Source organism: Arvicola amphibius, chromosome 3, assembly GCF_903992535.2.
Source record: "Arvicola amphibius chromosome 3, mArvAmp1.2, whole genome shotgun sequence".
Lineage (NCBI taxonomy): Eukaryota > Metazoa > Chordata > Mammalia > Rodentia > Cricetidae > Arvicola > Arvicola amphibius.
Genome location: NC_052049.1, coordinates 76707513 through 76730541, shown reverse-complemented (window position 1 = coordinate 76730541; position 23029 = coordinate 76707513). Strand labels below are relative to the sequence as shown.

General features: G+C 42.2%; 1 protein-coding gene across 1 annotated transcript in view; it reads left to right on the top strand.

Annotated features, from left to right (window-relative positions):
• The window catches only part of Dync2h1 (dynein cytoplasmic 2 heavy chain 1), a 229932-nt gene extending 219012 nt beyond the window's left edge, over window positions 1–10920 (top strand). Inside the window, 1 exon segment of the mRNA XM_038323616.1 lies at window positions 10367–10920. Coding sequence (XP_038179544.1) covers window positions 10367–10525 — 159 coding nt within the window. The 3' untranslated portion in view covers window positions 10526–10920.
• The last annotated feature ends 12109 nt before the right edge of the window (window positions 10921–23029 follow it).

The following is a 23029-nucleotide window of genomic DNA, read 5'->3' as shown; positions in this document are numbered from 1 at the left end:
ATTTAGGTATAATTTTGTTCAATAAAGTTCTTTCTACATTTTCTGTGCCTGTTTATATACCATGTGGAAAAGAACATCAATATTTTCCTGCATTTTAGTTTGAGGAACAAAGCCAGTAGAAACCTTGGAGAAAAACCGCTGTGTCTGCTCTACAGCTACTTTGTTGCAGAACATTCAGAATTCTTTAAACAAGCTCAGAACATTGGAGACAAACATTTTAAACCAGACAGAAGAGTTTTTGTTTGTTTGTTTGTCACGAATCCCACAGTGTCTGACAACCAAACACTCTGAGACTTCGTTCTAATGGATGGATCGTGGCTGTTAATTCAGTTACTGTGCAGCATCTCCCGTTCCCAGCAGTTCACTGTTAAAGGCAAGTCTGCTAGTTGTGTGTGATGGAGTAGCAGCCTTGACATTTCTGAGGGTGCAGTCAGTCAGTGTCAGGCTTGCTGTGTGATCACTGCTGCCCAAGCATGTCATGGAGTTACAGTTCTGAAGGACAGGGGGAAAATAAATGCATTGATTTTTTTTATCATAACTAAGGAACACTTCAACTATAATTGTTTAGTCTTTAACTCCAAAGAATCCCAGAAGGATATAATATTACCTGAGTAAACAGGAAGTACATTGTAAGCAAATTCCAAAAGTCTAGAAATGACAGAGACATCTGACTGTCTGAACAGTACCCAAAGTTCCTCTGTGATGTTGGGACATCCATCTTCAGCCTACAGGCCTAGAGTGTCTGGAAAACTTTTCAATGAAGCAGGAAAGCTGAAAGGATGTTCTGCCTTCTATTGGCAAAGTTTGTCCATCTGTCCTGTTGACTGAGGTTTCTATCCCGCCTGGTCCCCACAGTCATTAAGTCCCAAAGAAATCACACAGAAGTCTACATTAGTTATAAACTGATTGGCCCAGTATCTCAGGCTTCTTATTAACTCTTACAACTTATATTAGCCCATTATTTGTATCTGTATTAGCCACATGGCTAGGTACCTTATTAGGTGGGGAAGTCACATCTTGCTTCTTCTGTGGCTGGGCCAGGACTGCTGAAAGCAGAATCCTCTTCCCAGAATTCTCCTGTTCTCATTGCCCCACCTCTACTTCCTGCCTGGTCGCCATGACTATACTTCCTGCCTGGCTACTGGCCAATCGGCATTTATTTAAAATATAATTGACAGAATACAGACCACAGTCCCATACCACTTCACCCTCTTTTTTTAAAAAACAAAAACAAGAACTCTGAATCTAATATCCTTTGTTTAGCTTTTTCTTGACCATTGGCCATAGCAACTTGTAACCAACATTTTAAACAAAGGAAAATATACATAGTCCATTTTTTGGGAATGTAGGTGTGGGCATAGTTTTTCAGGCTACTTCCTGCTGGTTGGGGGCACTGATAATCTTATGGGGACCTGTAGAAAATTTAGAATTATGATCAAGTCATGACTTGAGTAAGTATCCTGTGAGGCTTGATCATCTCATGCAGCAGTCTTGAATCTGTTTTCAGTGTAGAACTCTGGCATCTGGGCCATCTGTTCCTACCGGAGATTTCTCAGGTGGTCTTCCTTGGTCAAACCTGATTTTTCTTAACTCAGAATAAATCCATAGCCTCTCATTTTCTGTGGAAACAAAAGCAAAACCTCTTCTCCAAAGTAACATACCTTTTGACTTCAATTTTGAAGTCACAAAGTATTCTCAAAATACCTATCTTGGATTAATTTAGCAGCATTTATAAGCAAATATTTTTTAGCAGCTGTTGCTCCTTCCTCAGCATTCAAACAATTCAAAGAGAGCATAATAACATATAGTATCCAGACTCTCTGTGTATTTTTCATCATTACATGGCTTTATTTTAACATCTATTTCTTTTATTTTTAATTTAATTTTTGGCTTTTTGAGACAGGTTCTCTGTGTATCATTGGCCAACCTGGGACTCCCTCTTTAGACCAGGCTGTCCTTGAACTCACAGAGATCTGCCTGCCTCTCAAGTGTTGGGATTAAAGGTGTGTGATACCACACCCAACTTCTCTCTCTCTCTCTCTCTCTCTCTCTCTCTCTCTCTCTCTCTCTCTCTCTCTCTCAGGACTAACCTTTTTCTTTTTTCTCCCAAGCCTGCATTTATTTTTAACACACTGTCAAACATTTAGAGGTTTTCTTCATCTTTGAATCTCTCTTTACTGTGTATCTCTCTTTTTCTGACCATGTGAGTCTTTAATTTGCTAAGCAATATGGAGAGGATTAAAGCCATGGCTTTGATAGCTGGATCCAGCCCATTTCTTTGCTTTCTGAGATTCCAGCCTCATGGTGGAGGTACCGGCTGTAGCCATGTTTATTGCCACAACTCCATGGCATTTCAAGGCCCCTGCCAGCAAGCAAACTTCAGCAGTCTGCTCACAAACCACATTCAAATGTTCAGAGTTTGCCCTGGCAGGATGGCCCAGAAAACTGGCATTTTAAAATGGTGTAGATTTTTCCCGCTACAGCTGAAAACCAAAAAGCATGTGGTCAGCTTTTCATCAACATTATTTAAGTGTTTCTTGGTGGGACCTCTTAAAAGAGCTGCAAGCTTTTATAGCTAAAGCTGAGTCAGGAAGCCTCTCTTAAATGAGAGTGCTTGCCTCTAGCAAGAAGATCCCACCTGAGAAAATGCTGCTATCAATAAGCCATGCTTAACTTTATTCTTTTCTGTCTAGAATAACCTCCTAAGCTCTCAGGTTTTTAAGTAGATTTGGTCAGCCCCACGTTGGTATACCATTCCATCCTGTATGTCCTGCAGAATGTCTGGCAGATTTTTCAGTGAAGTAAGACTTTTGAACAACTACTGTCCTGCCTTGTTTTGCCAAAGTTCAACAGTCTTTTTCCTGTGTGTCCTGCATGTCCAGCCTATACAGCACATTGTCAGCAGTCAAAGGCAAGAGCAGTTTCTTTGCCTAGTGGCTAACTTTACCACAATGAAAGCAAACTTCATAAAGAGTTTCTTCAATGCCCATCATCTCTGAAGCAAATTGGAACAGATGTGTCTCACTGTCACTAAAAGCCTTAGGTTAAGAAAACATCTTTAAATAAACTGCAGAGGTACAATACCCGAAACAACAGCAGAAACATATATACAATATACAATATGTTGTAACAAAAATAACTTTAAACTGGTATCAATATACAAAATTCCTTTAAACAAGAGTAGAAGCATATATGCAGTGTACAAAAATGACCTTAATTTTACTCAGTTTACAGAAGTCCATACCAATACAAAATATTTGAGATTAATAATTATTTTTTCGTTTAAAATATATTCAATAATCTACCCTTTTATCTTATCATTCATGTATTCCTATATCTCCTAAATATAACAAGTGTCCATGACCCACGAAATAACCAGAAGCCTCCCATAACCCAACTCTTTGGAATGTGGATGTTGTTTCTCTAGACTGTTGGCTGGGTTGCTGGGTGGCTGGGTGGCTGAGTGGATGGCTCCATGGCTCCTAGCATCCTCCTTGTTCCCTCTTGCTCCCTCCTCCTCAGAGTTCTCCTCCTATTTATTCTCTCTGCCGGCCGGCCACGCTTATCCTTTCTTCTGCCTTGCTATGGCTGTTCAGCTCTTTATTAAACTATTTGGTGTTTTAGACAGGCAAAGAATCACAGCTTCACAGAGTTAAAGAAATGCAGCATAAATAAAAACAACACATTATTAATCATTAAACAAATGTTCCAGAGTATAAACAAATGTAACACACCTTAAAGTAATGTTCTACAGCAGCAAACTGTTCAATAAGCACATTTAATAAACACAATATTCTTTCCCCTCTGGAAATTTTTTGCATTAAAAGTATTGGCAGGGGCCAGAAGATGGCTCAGTAAGTGAAGTGCTTTCTCTACAAGCACAGAACCTAGTTATGGATCCCCTGTCCCATATAAAAAGCCACGCACAGCAGTGCACACCTGTAATCCCAGCACTGAGGAGGCAGAGTGACTGGGGCTTGCTGGCCAGCTGATGGAGCCCAGTGTCTGAGCTTCAGACTTAGTGAGAGATTATTCAAGAATAAGATGGAGAACAACTGACACTTTCAACCTCTCATCCCCACACAGAAAAGGAAGCACAAAAGCCTGAGAGATTGCTGCATAAAGTTTTCCTGAACCTATATGCAGCGCTTTGTCAGGATCTCATATTCCGTAGAATACATGTGGACACAGCCACCTGCTGTGTCTCAGCCTCAGACGACTCCCCTTCTGGCCCTGCACAGGAAGTCAGCTTGCTGTCCGTCCTTGTGTTTCTCTAGGAGCAGTGCCACATAGAGCTTTCCAGCAAATGTACCCTAGTAACCTGGGCTTCAGCCAAGGACCTCAAACTAGGAGGTACCACATTTGACTACTGAACAATACATCTGTAAAACAAATTCAAGAGCCATTCTCAAAGTAGTCATTATTTTATATTACTTGTATAGATTCAAATATACGTATTAGAGGCTATTGCTGGGTTCTTTGCCTTGTATACACCAGTGTAAAATAACAAAACTCAGTTTCTTTTCTGACTTACATTTTTCTTCAAGTCTGTAAACAGTCCTGGTCATATTGTTGAAAACACAAGTTAGGGATCTCCCCCGCTCTCTTTCAAATCTGCTGTAACTTCTCACAGAACAATGTTTCTAAGCACTCAAGTGTCGAGTTCTTTCCATAGATTCACAATGAATTGTGCCATTTAGACATGGTAAAACTCCAGCTTTTTGATGTTCTTTCTAAAATAAGAAAGCCAGCACTGTTGGTGCGTGTGATCCAGGAAACATGCATGGGGCAGATAACTTGGATAAGCATACACTGATGAAAATATTTTTGGTTTGAATTTATATATACTGAAGGAGACCCCCACAAAATGGAGGCTTCCTCCCAAACTCCAGATTAGGCACATACCACCCCAAACCCCTGTTTTCACAGAGAGATCTTAATAAAGTGGGGAAGAACAGTCAAAGCGGCTGCTTTCTGACTCAGGCAGGAAACAGCAGCAAATGACCTTGCAGGTATAATTTTTTAAGAGGAGGAAAAAGGGAGGTCTGTGTTAGAATGGGCTACAATGTAGTGGTATATTTTGTTTAGACATGTTAATTAGGTGACCCAAAGGGCACTTTTGATTGCTTGACTTTAATATTTTGGTAGCTGGACCTTGGTAGTTAGCCTCAGAAGGAGGAAGTGGCCAGATAGGGAATAGATCTTAATGACTAGCTTTAGGAATGTAATCTAATGGGTTTTTTGTTTGTTTGTTTGTTTGTTTGTTTGTTTTTTGAGACATGATTTCTCTGTGTAACAGTGCTGGCTGTACTGGAACTCACAGAGATCTGCCTGCCTCTGCCTCCTGAGTGCTGGGATTAAAGGCATGGGCCACCAACACCCGACTTTTGTTGAGTTTTGTTTTTTGCAGAGGGTGGTGTTACTTTTCCTTTTGTTTTATGGTCTTGCCTTCTTTACTTTGTTATTGAATATTCTTTTCAGAGATGCGTACATCCTAATCCCCAGAATGCACCTGCGAGTGTGTCCTTATTTGACACATGGCACTCTGCAGGTGGGTAAGGTCGAGCTCCTCTCATGGATTCCCAGGTCAGGCCAGCATCCTCATGGGGGCTCTCATGGCTGCAGAAGTTGAGAGGGCTGAGAGGGGAGCTTGGAAGGACAGAATGAGGAAGGTTTTTAGAAGCTGGGGGAGCAAGACAGACATCCTCTCAGGAAGCCACCAGGAGCAGGGTCTGACAGTACCTGTGCCAGGACTCTACCTCTAACTCAGTTCTTTTAAGATGCGAAATTTATATCAACTTAGTAGAGACAATAAGAAACATACGCAAGCTACTACAAAGTGCTTAAGCATTATAAAATGTGCAAAGAATGGTATTAAAATATGCAGAGGACAAAGGTCTTGATTATAATCATTAATGTGAAATGGAACAGATTAACATATGCTAATGGGTTTTGAAAAGACCTCTTGATCAATGCCCCTGCCTCTGTTCTTTAGTCCCTGCCACCATCAGTGGTCAAAGCGTCCCTTTCAAATGTTGACAATTACTTTATTTCTCTGTTCAGAAGCCTTCAATGGGCTCCTGAAAAATCCCAAATCCCAACAACTAGCTCTGTAGTGAAAACTAAGAGGAGAGAAAAGCAGTGGGAGCCAGTATCCTTCCTGAGATGTCCTGTCCTTAGTATATTGCTCACTGCAGCTAGGACTGGTGTGCTTCTGACTCGCCTTGTATAAAGCGCCAGAGCTACATTCTATTACCAGATACACTCGAGAAGTAGGACAACTCTGGAATGTGCTGTGCACATAGTAGGACAACTCTGCAGTGTGCTGTGCACACAGCAGGGCAACTCTGCAGTGTGCTGCGCACATAAGATGGCGCGTATGAAAGATAATTGGGCCAAATTAATATCCATCTCAGATGTCAGCTTTAGTATTGAGCTCAACCAACTGACAAGTTTCGGTTTACTGTAACTAATGCAATTAATTACAACATATAGATTTTTAATTATTGAACTTTAGTTGCATAATACTTTCTATGTACTGTCATGAACTATTTTCAGACTTCACATCTCATTTATGTTAATTGAACAGTGTAATTGTTAATAGATTTAAAAAAATTTTAATTTTATCCAAGCATCTTAAGCTAGCTAGTCTGATTCTTTAGTCTAATAAAATAGATATTAAAGAAGGAACTGGATCATCAGAATTTAATTAAGTTACATGGCATGGCCAGGGAACCAGAGTCATTTTTAGGTTGGCTAGATTTCTAACTCTTCTTTCTCATGTATCATTTATGATTAGGGCCTTAAAGCAAGTCCACTGAGCTTTCAAAAAGTCAGGAGACTGATAAATGCTGAGCAGAATGTCCAGAAGCCACAGTGGTACTTTGTTTTACAAGGTTGTAGGACTGGGGAGAAAACTGTGACCTCCCCGCACAGCATGGGAAGCCCACAGCCAGGAGCAGGCTTGGAGGGACTTGGAGACAGTCAACTATAAATGAGGACGCAGCACCCTCTGCATCCTGTTGCTGTTGTCTCTAGGCAACAAGAACAGTGCTGGACGTCTCACTGTGCTGCCAAAAGCAGGTGCTCAAGAAAGAACTGACCTTCCTCAGCAGTTAGCTTCAGATCACCTAGGTCCATCTGCTTTGTCATGTCTGTCTTTCTGTCCGTGTAAAGACTGTGAGGAAACAGCAGAAGAGAGCTTGCAAGAAGCAATTGATATTCTGAATCCCGGCGCTTTACCATTTAAGCAGAATTGGAGAAGTGAGTCAGCAACAGGAGTCTGAAATTCTCCTAGTCCAGTCTCTACATATTCAAGCAATCCAATTAAGAATTCACTCTCTCATAAGCCTTTGTTAGGCTGACATCCCAGAAGACTCTTACCTAAAAGTTATGTCCTTGGTATTTGATGTGCATCTTTCCCAAACCAATCATAAGCTGCACCAAAGGGCAGTTTTCTGCATGTGCGCCCTCAGCCTTCATGACATAGGTGCACCATGAGCGCACGAAGCACCGCCCCGTGGAAGGCTGAGTCACTGACTGCAGTCACACACTGGAGATGACCAGGGAGACTCAGGGCAGGTCACCTGCATAAAGCACAAGTTTTATTGTATGTGTTAAATTCAGAAATGTCAGAGCCTGATACAGCTCACAGAAAAGACTGGAGAATCTCAGCAAAATCCTTGTGTTAGAAAAAAGGTTTTTTTTAAAGTTTATATATGCCCACTTAAGAGTTAAAAATGGGATTTTAAAAAAATATTTCCATTACTTTATTTATCTTCGTCATAGCATCTTCCACTATAGGCAGTAGGTGCTAGAAGGATGAATTTGCCTAGATGATTTCAGAATTGACAGAAAAAACAGTTTAAAGAATAAGGTGTGTACGTGAATAAAGCTACAACTTCCTATGACATATACAAGGGTCACATGCCCCTTTACCCAGGGAAGAAAATACTTAGCGTCTAGACAAGTATCCCATATCCTAAAGCTGTGCATATGTAAATGATCATGTTTGTTTTGAAAGATAATTATGTGCTGATATTCATGGGCCATGCTTAACATGGGTAAACTCTCTCTGTCTTATAATCCATTCCCTCATTCTAGAGCAGTCCATCTTAGCACATGAATTCCATGCCAACCCTAAAACATTAGTAATTCACTGGTTAATGAGATCAGAAGTTAATCCACACACCAGTGTTAGATTTGAATTGGAAGCACCTCTATGAACTTGTTTGAAAATCCTTCTTTGACAAAGATGCCTATTTCTGAGATCCTGTCACTGGAAAGTTCTAGACTAAGTGAGTAGCAACTCCTGGCACCAAGATAATGGTTTTTGGTATCGCTTCTCTTGAAAGAGACCAGGGATCATCACAGTAACCATTAACTTCTATGGGAAAAGTTGCATGCAAACTTGCAACATACTGACACACAGGAGACAGAATAAAGCTATGGCAGCACATGCCCCAAACTCGGTAGCCAACTTAAACTGGGTAAGGATGGACATCTTGAGCACCAGTAATATAACTGCACTGAACCACAGCAAAAATGCCTATGTCCACCAGCTAATATATATAGTAAAGCAGCAGCACTCACTGATGCCCCAGGAGAGTTCTAGTGAAATATATTGTGTTAAACATAAAGGTAATTAGATGTATTTATTCAACCTATTCCTTTTAAATTGAACTTTGTGGTTATACTAGATAAGAAGTGGAAGTTCTTGGTAGACATGAATTGCTGAGAAATGTTATACTTTATACATTAAACATTATAAGATGTATAATGTTATACATTATAAAATGTTATATTTTATAGAGATTTATAGATAAAATTGTATAATTTAAATTTTCAACCTATTCCAGTATTTAAGGCTAAAGTTTTAGTGTGTATGTGTGTTTATGTGTTTATGTGTGCCCGCATGTGCACATGAGAAAGAGAAAGAACACAAATGTCGTTGGGTGCATTGTAGAGGTCAGAAGACAACCTCAAATGTCCCCCACCTTTGAGATGGTCTTTGTTGTACACCACTGTACACAGGCTAGGGGGCAGTGGGCTTCCTGGGATCCTCCTGTCTCAGCTGCCTGCCTCCCTAGGAGCACGAGGATTATAGTTACTTGCACGAGTGTCTAGCTCCTATGTCACTATTAAGGACTTGAACTTGGGTTCTTTTGATTGCTACTGAGTCATCTTCCCGGTTCCTAGACAAAGTTTTGTTTGTTTGTTATGGTTCTTTGGGTTTTTTTTTTTTTCCCCAGACAGGGTTTCTCTATGTAACAACCTTGGCTCCCCTGGAACTAGCCCTTGTAGACCAGGCTGGCTTAGAACTCACAGAGATCTACCTGCCTCTTCCTCCTGAGTGCTGGGATCAAAAGCGTGTTCCATATTGCCTGGCCTTGGGCAAGTTTTTAAAGGATCCGTAACTGGCTGTGAGTGAACTGCTATGAGATCCAGTGTATTCTAGTGACTGCTGTGAGATCCAGTGTATTCTAGTGACTGCTGAGAGATCCAGTGTATTCTAGTGACTGCTGTGAGATCCAGTGTATTCTAGTGACTGCTGAGAGATCCAGTGTATTCTAGTGACTGCTGAGAGATCCAGTGTATTCTAGTGACTGCTGTGAGATCCAGTGTATTCTAGTGACTGCTGAGAGATCCAGTGTATTCTAGTGACTGCTGTGAGATCCAGTGTATTCTAGTGACTGCTGAGAGATCCAGTGTATTCTAGTGACTGCTGAGAGATCCAGTGTATTCTAGTGACTGCTGTGAGATCCAGTGTATTCTAGTGACTGCTGTGAGATCCAGTGTATTCTAGTGACTGCTGTGAGATCCAGTGTATTCTAGTGACTGCTGTGAGATCCAGTGTATTCTAGTGACTGCTGTGAGATCCAGTGTATTCTAGTGACTGCTGAGAGATCCAGTGTATTCTAGTGACTGCTGTGAGATCCAGTGTATTCTAGTGACTGCTGTGAGATCCAGTGTATTCTAGTGACTGCTGTGAGATCCAGTGTATTCTAGTGACTGCTGTGAGATACAATGTATTCTAGTGACTGCTGTGAGATCCAGTGTATTCTAGTGACTGCTGTGAGATCCAGTGTATTCTAGTGACTGCTGTGAGATCCAGTGTATTCTAGTGACTGCTGTGAGATCCAGTGTATTCTAGTGACTGCTGTGAGATACAATGTATTCTAGTGACTGCTGTGAGATCCAGTGTATTCTAGTGACTGCTGTGAGATCCAGTGTATTCTAGTGACTGCTGTGAGATACAATGTATTCTAATGATCTGTACTCAAAGAACCTAATAGCTAACACACATAGTATTGGAAGGGCTGTACTCGAAGAAACATTTTTAGACCATTTTTTTTCTTTTGAACAGGCTGCATATGGTCCATACTCCCCTGACGAATGCATCTCTTTACCTGTTTATACAAGTGCTGAGAGGGACCGTGTGGTGACCAACATCGATGTTCCCTGTGGAGGCAACCAGGACCAGTGGATCCAGTGTGGGGCAGCGCTGTTTCTTAAAAATCAGTAAATCTGAGGCAACACAGAACAATTTAGCAAAGTGACATTTATGACAAAGTTTTACACAGAACATGTAGTCAGTCTGAAATGTTAGTTCAGAATATCTGTAGTTAGTTCTTCTTGTTGATCTCCTTGGGTTCTTATTTTAATAAATGTGTAATACCAGCACTATGTACCTTAAGGAGAAGGGTATTTGGTAGCATTAGCTGTTTTTATGAAAAATTTGCTTTTTCAGGAATTCAATTATTTAAGGTTTAAAGTACTATATTTAAGAAATCAATAATATTTTGGGTATTTTGTATAATTGCATCTGCTTATTATAGTCTTCTGTGGTTTTAAATATGTATACCACTTTCCTTTTAAGCATTGAACACTGTGCAAAGGCATAATGAATGATCTTAACAATTAAACATGTCATTTCGTTGTATATATTACATGATATCGTCATCATTTATTCCCTGGCCATGCTTAAGCACGCATGGGCAGCCTGTTTATGGCAGTTCTCCAGTTATTCGTACCCTGGCAGTCCTAGATGCTTGTGTTATTGTCATATCTAAGGTTCCACAGTTTTCCTCTATGCTGTCTGTCTATCCAGTGTTCTTTGTGCCTTGCTCTTCACCTTATCCCATGCACTCCTCCACACCTTGCTATCTTTTATCTTTGGGTGTCTGCTGTCATTCATTCTCATGACATGAACAAAGTATCTCAAGTGTTGTTGCCATATCCTGTAGTTTACTTCCTTCTGTAGATGGAGATGTTTCTTAATGTCATCATTGCCTTTCTCTTCTTGTGATGCCTAGAGTCCTCCTGAGACACGCCATCTCAAACACATCAGCTGCTGTTCTGAGGAGCGTTTCATTGTCCAGGTTTCAGAGTTGTAAAGAAGGCAGCTCAGGACAAGAGTCTTATATACTGTAATTTTGTTGTTTTTGTTATGTCTCTTGCTGATCAAACCTTTACTAGTGCCTGGAACGCAGCCCTCACTATCCCTATCCACTCTTGACATCTGAAATAGTACCCTCCTTTGAACTGAGGTTTCCTCCCAGAGAGACAAAGCTGACTGTTTGCTTGAGGTTCCGATTCTTTATTACAATGTTAAAATCCTGTGCACCCTTCCCATGTGTTGTATCTCAGTCTGCTCGATGTTTGCTTTCATAGAGGTTTTCACTGACTTCCACCACTCTATTTACCATGGCCTGCGGCTCTCAGCAAGTAGTGCTGTATTGTCGGTGAAACACAAGTTATTGATTCGCACACACCTACCTGCACGCCTATCTGCTCATCCTCCAGGGCTGTTGCTATTGTTAATTACAGGAATGTATGAAAGAGCAGCAGCAAGAGGACACATCCCTGCAGCACTCCTACGACTGTCTTAACTCATCACTTAGTTCTCCACTTACTGACTGATGCAAAGGTGTCTTTACAGGCATTATCTAGTATTCTTAGGAGTTTCTCTGGGTGCCTGCAGAACCTCATTGCTTCCCAAATTCCTTTCCTCCAGATGCTATCAAATGCCTTCTTGAAGTTGATGTAACAAACATGTAAGTCTTTTCCAAATTCTTCGTATTTTCTAACAGTTGCCTCAAAGTGAAGAGCTGATCAGTTGTGCTCCTGTTAGCCCTGAGTCCGCACTGGGCCTTTGCTCGGTTTCCTCGGTTCAGCCCTTGCTCCTTTGCAGGATAATGGAGGAGATTTGCTGCTATGGCACAACAAACTAATGCTCCTATAATTGCTTCCATTCTGTGGGAATCACTTTGTGTTCCCATATCTCTCTGAAGAGTCTGAGAAGCACCTCACACCACGATCCTATTGTAGCCACCTCCAGCTCCTCCACTGTGATGTTAGATCTGAGTTTTGAAGAATAAAGATTCAAAGTACATTTTGTTTGGAATGCTTGCACATGCACACACGTAAGAGTTATGGGCAGAAATTGAAGTTTGACTGTAAATTAAATGTTAAGAATTGCTTGGATTTGATTTTGAGACTTTCTCCTCTAATTCTCAAAGAGAGATGGAGACTCATCCAAGAAAGCGCAGAACTCATTGTGCTTACCTGCACCAGGCACTTCCACTTTATGTCCATGCACTCATTGCTGTTTTACAAAGGTGAAAGCGTGAGTAGATTATTTGCTGCTCATTTGAAAAGGCATGAACACATGGAGTCCCTTCAGGAAAGAGAGCACAAGAGAGGCAAGGCTGCAGCAGCACTTTGCAACACGTGGTTTTTGTTTTTTAAAAAGATCACTGGGTGTCATAGAACATGCCATTAATCATTAAGGCTGAGTTGGGAGGATCAGTTTCAAGGCTAGCCTAGGCTACAAGGAGAGAGCCTGTATCAATAGGTTGTCTGCCTCACCTTAGTTTTAATTACATATGTGTTTGTATCACTGTCCTATTCTGGAGTTTATACATTTGTGGACTCAATGGCTACTGTTTTTAGACAACTCAGTCACCAAATTTGTTTCAAAATAATTTTAGACAGCTCCTAAATCAACCTCAGCCTCCTCCTGCTCCTGCTGCTGCTGCTCCTGCTCCTCCTGCTCCTGCTGCTGCTACTACTGCTCCTCCTGCTGCTGCCGCTGCCACTGCTGCTGCTGCTACTCCCGCTGCTGCTGCTACTCCTGTTGTTCCTGCTGCTCCTGCTGCTGTCGCTGCCACTGCTGCTGTTATTGCTGTTTTCCCTGCCAGGGAGAGGAGAGTGCAAGGCTGCAGTGCAGTTGGCAGGCTGCAAGAAGGACCAGTGCCAAGGGCTGAGTGATATACAGTGGCCGGGAGCTCATGTAGGTACACTCGCACGCACGCACGCATGCATGCACACACACGCTGCCCAACCACAGGATCGTCATGACTAAACAAGATATATGAGATGAAGAATGGTTTATTTTCTGGATTAAGTCTCCCCCAAAAGACTTCTTTGTTATCACTGGAGGCCATGTTGGTGTCCACAGTCTGTGCTGCTACCATTTTGATGACCATAGTCACTGCTGCTGCCACTGGCAACTGTGTTTATGCTTACAGCCCATGATGCTGCCAGGGACTAGGATGATTTTTGTGATCTAAGATACCACTAGAAACTGCTGTGGGGTATTCACCAGAGAAGACTGCTTGAATAGTTTAAGCCAATAGAAATTTTTATTAGCTGCTCAGCAACTACACAGGGTATTCGGGATCCATGCCTGGGTTGACATATATCAGTCAACAAGAACAGTTATCCAGAGTGGAACTACAGGAGCCACAAAGCAAGGTTAGGACACTTAGAGACTTTCCTAGAACTCTATGGATTTTGATGGATGAGGCCTTTGTTTCTGGCAGGTGGTGCTGTCTATGTGCTGAATTTTGCAGCCTGAATGGCACTTCCTTTATGGAGTCAGTTGTATTAAGGTCTCAGGGCCTACAAAGGTCTGAGACCCTGTTGCAAAACCATGTTGAAGTCTATGACCTGTGCTGCTGCCAACTGCTATGGGCAGGGAACCTGCTTTGCCATGATGATGTCAGGCTCATCCTGAGAGGGAGAGACATGGGAGTCTTCTGTCACAACCTGCTCCCCCAAAGACAAAGTCCACACAAGAGACCATTGAGAGAGTCCTTAAAAACTGAGATAAAGATGCTGAAGTGTGGCTCTTCACAGTTGATGGCTTCTGGTGGGGTTGGAGGTAGGACTCAATTTTCTTTAAGTGGATGGCCTTTGGGAGTTTGACCATGTTCCAATGAGTATATGGGAAACACAATTGAACTTGGTGATTTTTTTTGGGGGGGGTGGCGAGCAATGGTGGGAGAGTGAACCTGAGGAAGTGAGGGAAGTGTGATGGGGTGCATTATACAAAATTCCCTAATTAATAAAAATACTGTGTTGGGAAAAAATAAAAAAAAATGTTTATTAAAGATAAGGTAGAGAGAGATTACAGAAGACATTAGACGTCAACCCCTGGCCTGCACATACACATACATGTGCCATACCTGCACATTCATAGGAAAATTTGGGAGTTCTAATAAAAGGCAATAAAAATATCAACATAAACCATCTGGAAATAATAATGGAATCCAATTATTGCCCAATGCAAATTTTTATTATTAAAGTCATCGACACATATTTTAGAAGTTAGCTTATTATTTAAACATAGATAATTCTGCTCCCAGTAGAATCCTTAGCAAGATTGTCTGACAGTTCTCAAGGTTGGAGGCATGCATTTAAAAAGCACAAGTCTTTGGGTTATAAGTCATGACTTGCCTCAAATTTTATCCCCTAGCTCCCGCAGGCAACACTGAACTCACTGACTGAGCATGCTCAAAATCGGAACTCGAGCACTGCAGCTCTGTCCTCTATAGGTGGTTCTCGTGGTTCCCTTTGGAACAAAAGAATACAAACATGAGATCCTTGGCCACTCCAGACCTACTCCATGGGACAGCTTCTTTTTGCTTTCTCTCTTTCTTTAATCCCCTTCCTAGAACAAGCACTGCCACTGTGCATTTGAGACTAGGATTTTGTACCCCAGGGCCCTTGTGTGGCCTCATTTGTGCTACAGGGATTTCACAACCTTGAGTGGACTGACGGACACACACTAGTGAGCTGATGATGTGAACAGGACTAAGTTCCTCCCTCCAAAAGCAGGGGCTAGACCAAAATGTTCAAATAAGACCAGGAACATAAGTTAGTGTCACTATGAGCCTATAGCTTCTGATTGATGAGGTTTTACTTTGCGGGGGCAGGGAGAATAACAAAATGGTCTTCCTAAAATGACCCTGCTACCGAAGTTATGTTTATATACCTTTCATCATCTCAGATGTGGTCTCATTGGCCTTCGTGCATAGAAAGCATTTTCTAGGTGTCAAGGCAGAAGTAAGATAACAGTCAGATGTGTTAGCATTCACCTGCCATCCTAGCACAAGGGAGTGGAAGAGGAGGACCAGGAGTTCAAAACCACCCTTGGATACATAGCAAGTTTAAGGCAACATGAAGTCATGTTTTAAACGAACAAAACGCCAAATAGTGGTATTTCTACTACACATATAGTTGCAGTTCAAGTACAGCTGCAACTCCAGAGTTCAGTAGAATGATGAGAAAGGTGTACGGTGACAAGAGTCCAGGCTTGGGACAAAAATGCCCCGGCTACCAGTCATAGACCTATGAACCCACAAGTTGCTTTTGCCACGGTGTCTGGTTTCTGAGCTGTTCATTTGTGTGAATACTTCTCACTTTAAACTGTGATGTGAAGATCAAGAGAAATGCCTGATAGCCTCATATGATCTCATCATTGTATTCTAAGGTGTCATGTGTCACCTTGAGAGAAGACATGAATTCCAATGCTGCTTTAAGGAGCTCTTACGTCAGTTCTACAATATGAATGTGCTGTGCAGGAATAACATAAGCTGATATTTGACACTGATACCCTCAAGCTTTGTTCTTGTGGTATCAACCATGGTTGTGCTTCTAGGTTAAATATGCACTTAGTTTCCAGGAAGTGAACTGTAACTTAACAGGATCACTGCTTCCATGTGCTTTTCAGGGCCAACAGACTGTGTATGCCAACAACCAAGGCTGATACACAGGGTATTCATCATTTCCCCATGTGACTGACTGAGCCTATATATCATGTTTCATTATCATACCCATTGCATTGATGAACAACTACAGTTAAGTGACTTTCTTAGGTAGTAAACATAACCACACCCCAGAAAAAAAAGCTGGCCACATCCCCCAGCATAAATTATGCTGAAAGGAATAAGCAGAGACACTGCAGAACCACATGCTAACCAACTCATCCCAAAAAATGTCTACTCCAGAAGAGTTTCTGATGAGGATAAAATGAACTGATCATGCCTGTCAAAATGCCTGATGCATATTTCCACTGAAGAGTCAACTGATAAAACCCAGGAGGAGAAAATAGGGGTGTTCCTTGATGGACTTAGCTCTTGGAAATGCCAACTAAGGTGTCCCTTGCGCCCAGCACTGCTGGGGCCTGACAGCTCTGTTCACGGGACCGCTGCAGGTCTCATAGACACTCTAGCTTGCATCAACAAAACGATTAAATTAAAAAACACTTTTGCCTTTCTCATTCTTGTAAAGAGCACTGAAATATTTCAGACAGGTGTGTGTGTGTGTGTGTGTGTGCGCGCGCATACACGCACTTGCAGCATAAAGATTCTAGGATGTTTTTTCCCTTCTGATGTTGCTGTGTGAGCTTTCATATTCCATATGACTTTTGGGTACTACCACCACTGCTCCGACAATGTGACTTTATGTAATTCCCACAGTGCCTGTACTTTTATATATTAAATGACAGAGTTAAAAGATGTCCAGATAGCTGGCACATACTTCTGGATGTGTTTGCAAGAATATGTCAATAATAATTTTTTTTTTTAATCAGAAGACTGAGTAAGAAGATCGCCCTTTACCAAAAGTGGTAGGGAGGGCTTTGTCCGGTGTGTTGAGGGCAGGATTGAACCAGATGGCAGAGAAGGGTGAGTTTTTCCACCTGAGCTGTATCATTGGTTCCTGCTCCAAGACACTGGAATGCCCTGATTCTCCTATCTCTGGGCTCCAGAACAAAGTAGCTTATCCCTCATCTCCCAAACCTCCAATGTTGCTTCAGACAGAACCCACCGGCAGCTTTTCCAGCTCTATGCTTGCAGACAGTACACTGTGGTACTCATTGGTCTCTATTTGCACCGTCAGATGCCATAATCTGTTATGTATCTGTACATGATACAGCGGCTCTGCTTCTCAAGAGACCCCTAACACACCACAGGGGTCCTCGTGGGCTTTATGTGTAGAATTCCTTTATTATTTACTTTTCTTGTTTACTTGACAAAAATGTGACCAAAGCAGCTCAGGGATATATAGATATAGATATAGATATAGATATATGAAAACCACATGTGCATTTATGTATCTTTATATACAAATCTTTATATGAAAATGTAATTTGGGACTCTAAAGGTTTCTTAGTGGTTATAGCTATTCTCCCAAAGGACCCAGGTTTAATTCCCAGTACCCATACAGCAGCTCAAAGCCATCAATACTTCCAGTTCCAGGGGACCTGATGACCTCTCCTGGCTTCCAGGGGCACAAGACATGTATGTGGTACACAGACTAGCATGCATGCAAAACACTCATATTCATAAAATAAAAAATTAAAATCCCATAGTTTGATTACTTATGCAGCTACCTGCTTAGTTTCATTTCTTTCAAATGAATCATGATACAATCACTTTGGAAGCTCACAATGATACTTTAGTTTGTTAAAATAAGGTCAGTTGGTCTTGAAACTCTACTCCTAGTCCTATGTTCAAGACGTGGAAAAAATCCATAAAAATTTACACAAATATCCAAAGAAGTATGATTCCTTTTTTAACATAATTTTTATTGATTCTTTGGGAATTTCACATCATGCACCCGAGTCCCACTTGTCTCCCAGTTCCCCTTGTAGTGCCTCCCCAAAGGAAAGCTAAAAAAACCCCCATAAAACAAACAAAAGCAAACAACAACAACAACAACAACAAAACACTTCTCCATTTTTCCCACTTTCCCATCATCTCCTCATTCATCTTAGCAGCATTGGGAGCTGCTGTGTGTCATACAGTACACTCTTTTGTCCAGAGGGCTTTACTTGAAAAGGTTCTTTGTGAAATGTGTTGTTGGTCAGGTTCAAGGCTTCTTGCTTCTGGTATAGCAACAACACTGAGCTCTCACTGAGACCTCTCAGATATCCTGCTGTTGCCCTGGGTCATGGAGATCACAGGACCAGTCCTTTCACACATTCCTTCAGGTCATAGATGGGGTAGAGACTGGGGTGTGACAACTCAAAGCTGATGGAGGAGTGTCTATGTGTTACTTTCATTGATTAATAAAAAAAAACTGCCTTGGGCCTTTAAGAGACAGAAAATTAGGTAGGCGGAGTAGACAGAACAGAATTGTGGGAGAAAGGAAGCAGAGTTGGGGAGACGCTTCAGGCAGTCGCCATAGTTAGTCGCCATGCCTCTCCTCTCCGAGATGGATGCAGGTTAAGATCTCTCTTGGTAAGCGACCACCTGGTGGTGCTACACACATTACTAAATATGGGTTAATTAGCCAATAAGAGGCTAAAACTAATGAGCCAGGCAGTATTTAAAAGAATACAGTTTCCGTGTAATTATTTTGTGTGTAAAGCTAGCCAGGTGGCGGATCGCAGCCCCGCCGTTCCTTCTACACAAAGCCTTGGATATGTGCCTGTTTGTTAGCTAAGTTGCTCAGTCTGGGCTGCTGGGATGACTTCCCTCAGGTGAGGGTCGAAGCCATCTTTCCCACACCCATAGTAAGAGGTGGGGCCAGTTTTCCCAAATGTAGGGGACTAACTTTTCTATGGGGCCAGCTTTTCCATGCTAGAGCCATGGGGTCTGTTAACCCTGGGTCAGTGAGGGGCGAAGTTAGCTATCCGATATGGGGGGGACAGCTCTCCCAGGGCCAGTGAGGGCCAGGGCCAGCTCAGCTTGGCCCTCATACTTGAACACATGGTTTAACACATGGTTCAACATATGGTTTACATGGGTCCTTGTGGTAACACAGGCAATGGACATCAACACAGAACCCAGATGAGGCAAAACTATGGACCTACACATGGGTCTCAGTAGCATTCCAGGCCTAGATGTCACCACAGTCCTATGTACCTGCACAGGCCACTCAGATTGGCATCACCCTGGCTGCAAAGTGGTCCTTAGACAACAACATGGCCCCAGGTGGTAGTCCAGACCTTGGCCATCAGCACAACCTTCAATGGTATCTAGAACAATGGGCTACAGACCCAGACATGACCCAGGACTGCAGCTCAGGCTCAGGTGTCACCATGGCCCTGGAGGCTGTGCAGGGTACTGCACATCTCCAGTGACAGTATGACCTTCAGACACTAACATGGCCTCAGGTGTTGGCCAAGCCCCCACTGTTCTGCACAGCCTTTGGTGGTAACAGGAACCATGGACACCAACACAGTCGCTGGTTTCGGTAGGACCGTGGACCAAACATTGTCCTCCACTGCAGCTCAAGTCTGGACGTCTCCATAGTACCAGATCACAACCCAGACCACTCAGTTTGGGATGGTTCCTATGGTGGCATGGCTCTCAGGCACCAACGTGGCCACATGTGGTGGTCCAGACCCTGAGCATCCTCATGGCTTTTGGTGGTAACAGGAGCCATGAACATCAACACAGACCATGCTGCAGCAGTGCCCTGTATTCGGACATGGCCCTTGGTAGCAGTCTAAGAGCAGATGTCACCATGGGCGCAGGTGACAAGCAGACCTCCCATTTCAGCCCATGCTTCACCACTTTACTGTACCACTGTACCACCACTGTACTGTGAGTCGGGCAAGGGACTAGAGACTGAAACACACACACACACACACACACACACACACACACACACACAGAGAGAGAGAGAGAGAGAGGGAGAGAGAGAGAGAGAGAGAGAGAGAGAGAGAGAGAGAGAGAGAGAGAGAGAGAGAGAGAGCGCGCACAACAGAGAGACAGAGAGACAGAGACGGGTCATCCATGAAACAAGAATGCTAATTTTTTAAATTAATACATGTGATTTTTATTTTTAAAGTAAATTTTAAACAGATATCACTACGCTGATATTCACATATCATACAGACTTCTAAAATCATACAGACTTCCATTCTTTTTCTTTCTTTTTTCTTTAGGTAGAGCCTTCAGGGAGCTGGTGTATCTTATTTCTACTTCTCAGATTTTTTTATTGGTTTTATTGAGCTCTACATTTTCTCTGCTCCCCTCCCTTCTTCTCCATTCCCCTTCAATCCTCTCCCAATGTCCCCATGCTCCCAATTTACTCAGGAGATCTTGTCTTTTTCTACTTCCCATGTAGATTAGATCTATGTATGTCTCCCTTAGGGTCCTCAGTGCTATCTAGGTTCTCTGGGATTGTGATTTGTGGGCTTATTTTCTTTGCTTTATGTTTAAAAACCACTTATGAGTGAGTACATATGATAATTGTCTTTCTGTGTCTGGGTTACCTCACTCAATATGTTGTTTTCTAGCTCCATCCATTTGCCTGCAAATTTCAAGATGTTGTTATTTTTTTCTGCTGTGTAGTACTCCATTGTGTTAATGTACCACATTTTTCTTACCCATTCTTTGGTCGAGGAGCATTTAGGTTGTTTCCAGTTTCTGGCTATGACAAACAATGCTGCTATGAACATAGTTAAGCACTTGTCTTTGTGGCACTATTGAGCATCCTTTGGATATATTACCAAAAGTGGTATTACTGGGTCTTGAGGAAGGTTGTTTCCTAATTTTCTGAGAAATCACCACACTGACGTCCAAAGGGGTTGTACCAGCTTGCACTCCCAGTAGCAATGCAGGAGTGTTCCCTTTACCCACTTCTTTTCCAGTATAAGTTCTCATCAGTGTTTTTGATCTTGGCCATTCTTACAGGTATAAGATGCAATTTCAGAGTTGTTTTGATTTGCATGTCTCTGATCACTAAAGATGTTGAGCATTTCCTTAAATATCTTTCAGCCATTTTAGATTCCTCTGTTGAGAGTTCTCTGTTTAGTACTCCATTTTTTTTATTGGATTATTTGTTCTTTTGATGACCAATTTATTGAGTTCTTTGTATATTTTTAAGCTCGGACCTCTGGCTGATGTGGGGTTGGTAGAGGTCTTTTCCCATTCTGTAGGCTGTCATTTTGTCTTTACAGAAGAAAAGCTTTACAGAGCTTTTCAGTTTCAGGAGGTCTCATTTATTAATTGTTGCTCTCAGTGTCTGTGCTACTGGGGTTGTATTTAGGAAGTGGTCTCCTGTGCCAATGCGTTCAAGTGTACTTCCCATCCATTTGGGCTTGAGTTTTGTGCATGGAGATAGATATGGATCTATTTTCAAAGAATGCCAATTCTATTATGTTACAGGGCAGCTTATATAGGGCTCCCTAGCTCTTGGGATTTTTCAGCTGCAAGCCCACCAGAAACCACTACCCTGCCATCAAGAACTCATGAGGGTCACAGGCTCAGAGCAGCTACAAGCATAGGAAAACAAGTTGTTTACTCTGGCGGGCAAGGAATCACAGAAAATTCAGGGTCTGAGGGTCTGCAGTCCCCAACACATGTCCTTTGCTTATTCAGATCTGCCTCTTTGCACAGGACATGAATCATTCTACCTCTCTCTCTCCCTCCCATGCTGTTTCAATATTCACTCATAATGGCACCCTATGCCCCCCACCCAGGGTGGGCATGTGTATGTCCATCTCCTCCCGCTCAGTTCTCAGGACTGCTATTTATAATAATAAAGAAATATCAAAAGGAAATTTCCTACCTGCTGTGGAATATTAGCTTAAGATGTATTATATTTGTTTATGCTGTGCAATATCTGTTTAATGATGCAAAGATGTGCTGCATTCTCTTATGTTGCATTTGTTTAACTCTGTAAAGCTGTGCCTGCCTAAAACACCTGATTATTCTAATAAAAAGCTGAATGTCCAAAGCTAGGCAGGCGTGGTATAGGTGGGGCTACCATGCACAGAATAAATGGAGAGAAGAATGAGAAGGTGGGGAGTTAGAAAAAGGAGAGTAGAGGACTCCAGGGGCCAGGCACCCCACCAACTATGGAATAAGTAAAGAATGGTATATAGAATGGAGAAAGGTAAAAGCCTAGAAGCAAAAAGGGCAAATATAAGTTAAGAAAAGCTGTTAGAAATAAGTCAAGCTAAGGTCAGGCATTCATAAGAAAGAATAAGTTTCTGTGTATTTATTTGGGAGCTGGGTGGTGGGCCCCCAAAGAGCAAAGAGTAAAAAAACCAACTACACCTACCATTAGATGAGTACCATTAGAGGGACTTTTAACTGTATATGTAAATACATACACACACACACACACACACACACACACACACACACACTGGAATATTATTTTGCAATAAAAAGGAATCAGATACTGATACAAAGCTAAAAAGATGACTTGGCGGTTAAGAGCAATTGCTAAGAGGACCCGGGTTCACTTTTCTGTACCCACATGGTGACTCACAATCTTCTGTAACTCCAGGGAACCTGATGCTCCCTTCTGGCCTCCATGGGCACTGTAGGGAGGTGGTAAACATACATCCTAGCTGTTTTGTTGTTGTTTTGTTATTTTGGGGGCAGCATCAACTTGATATAAGCTAGAGTTATATGGACGAACCTCAGTTGAGAAAATGCCTCCCTCCAATTGCCCATAAGCAAGTATGTACAGCATTTTCTTGACTGACGATTGATGTGGGTGGGCCCAGGTGGGCCCAGCCCTCTGAGGGCAGTGCCACCTGTGGGCAGGTAGCCCAGAGATGTATAAGAAAACAGGCAGAACAAACCATGAGGAACAAGCCAGTAAGCATCACTCCTTTATGGCTTCTGCTTTAGTTCCCACCTTCAAGTTCCTGCCCTTGCTTCCCTCAGTGTAAGGTTGTGAGATGAAACTAACCCTTTCTCCCCCAAGTTGCTTTAGTCTTGGTATTTTACCACAGCCACAGAAACCTAAGGCAACAGCATCCCACAGGCAA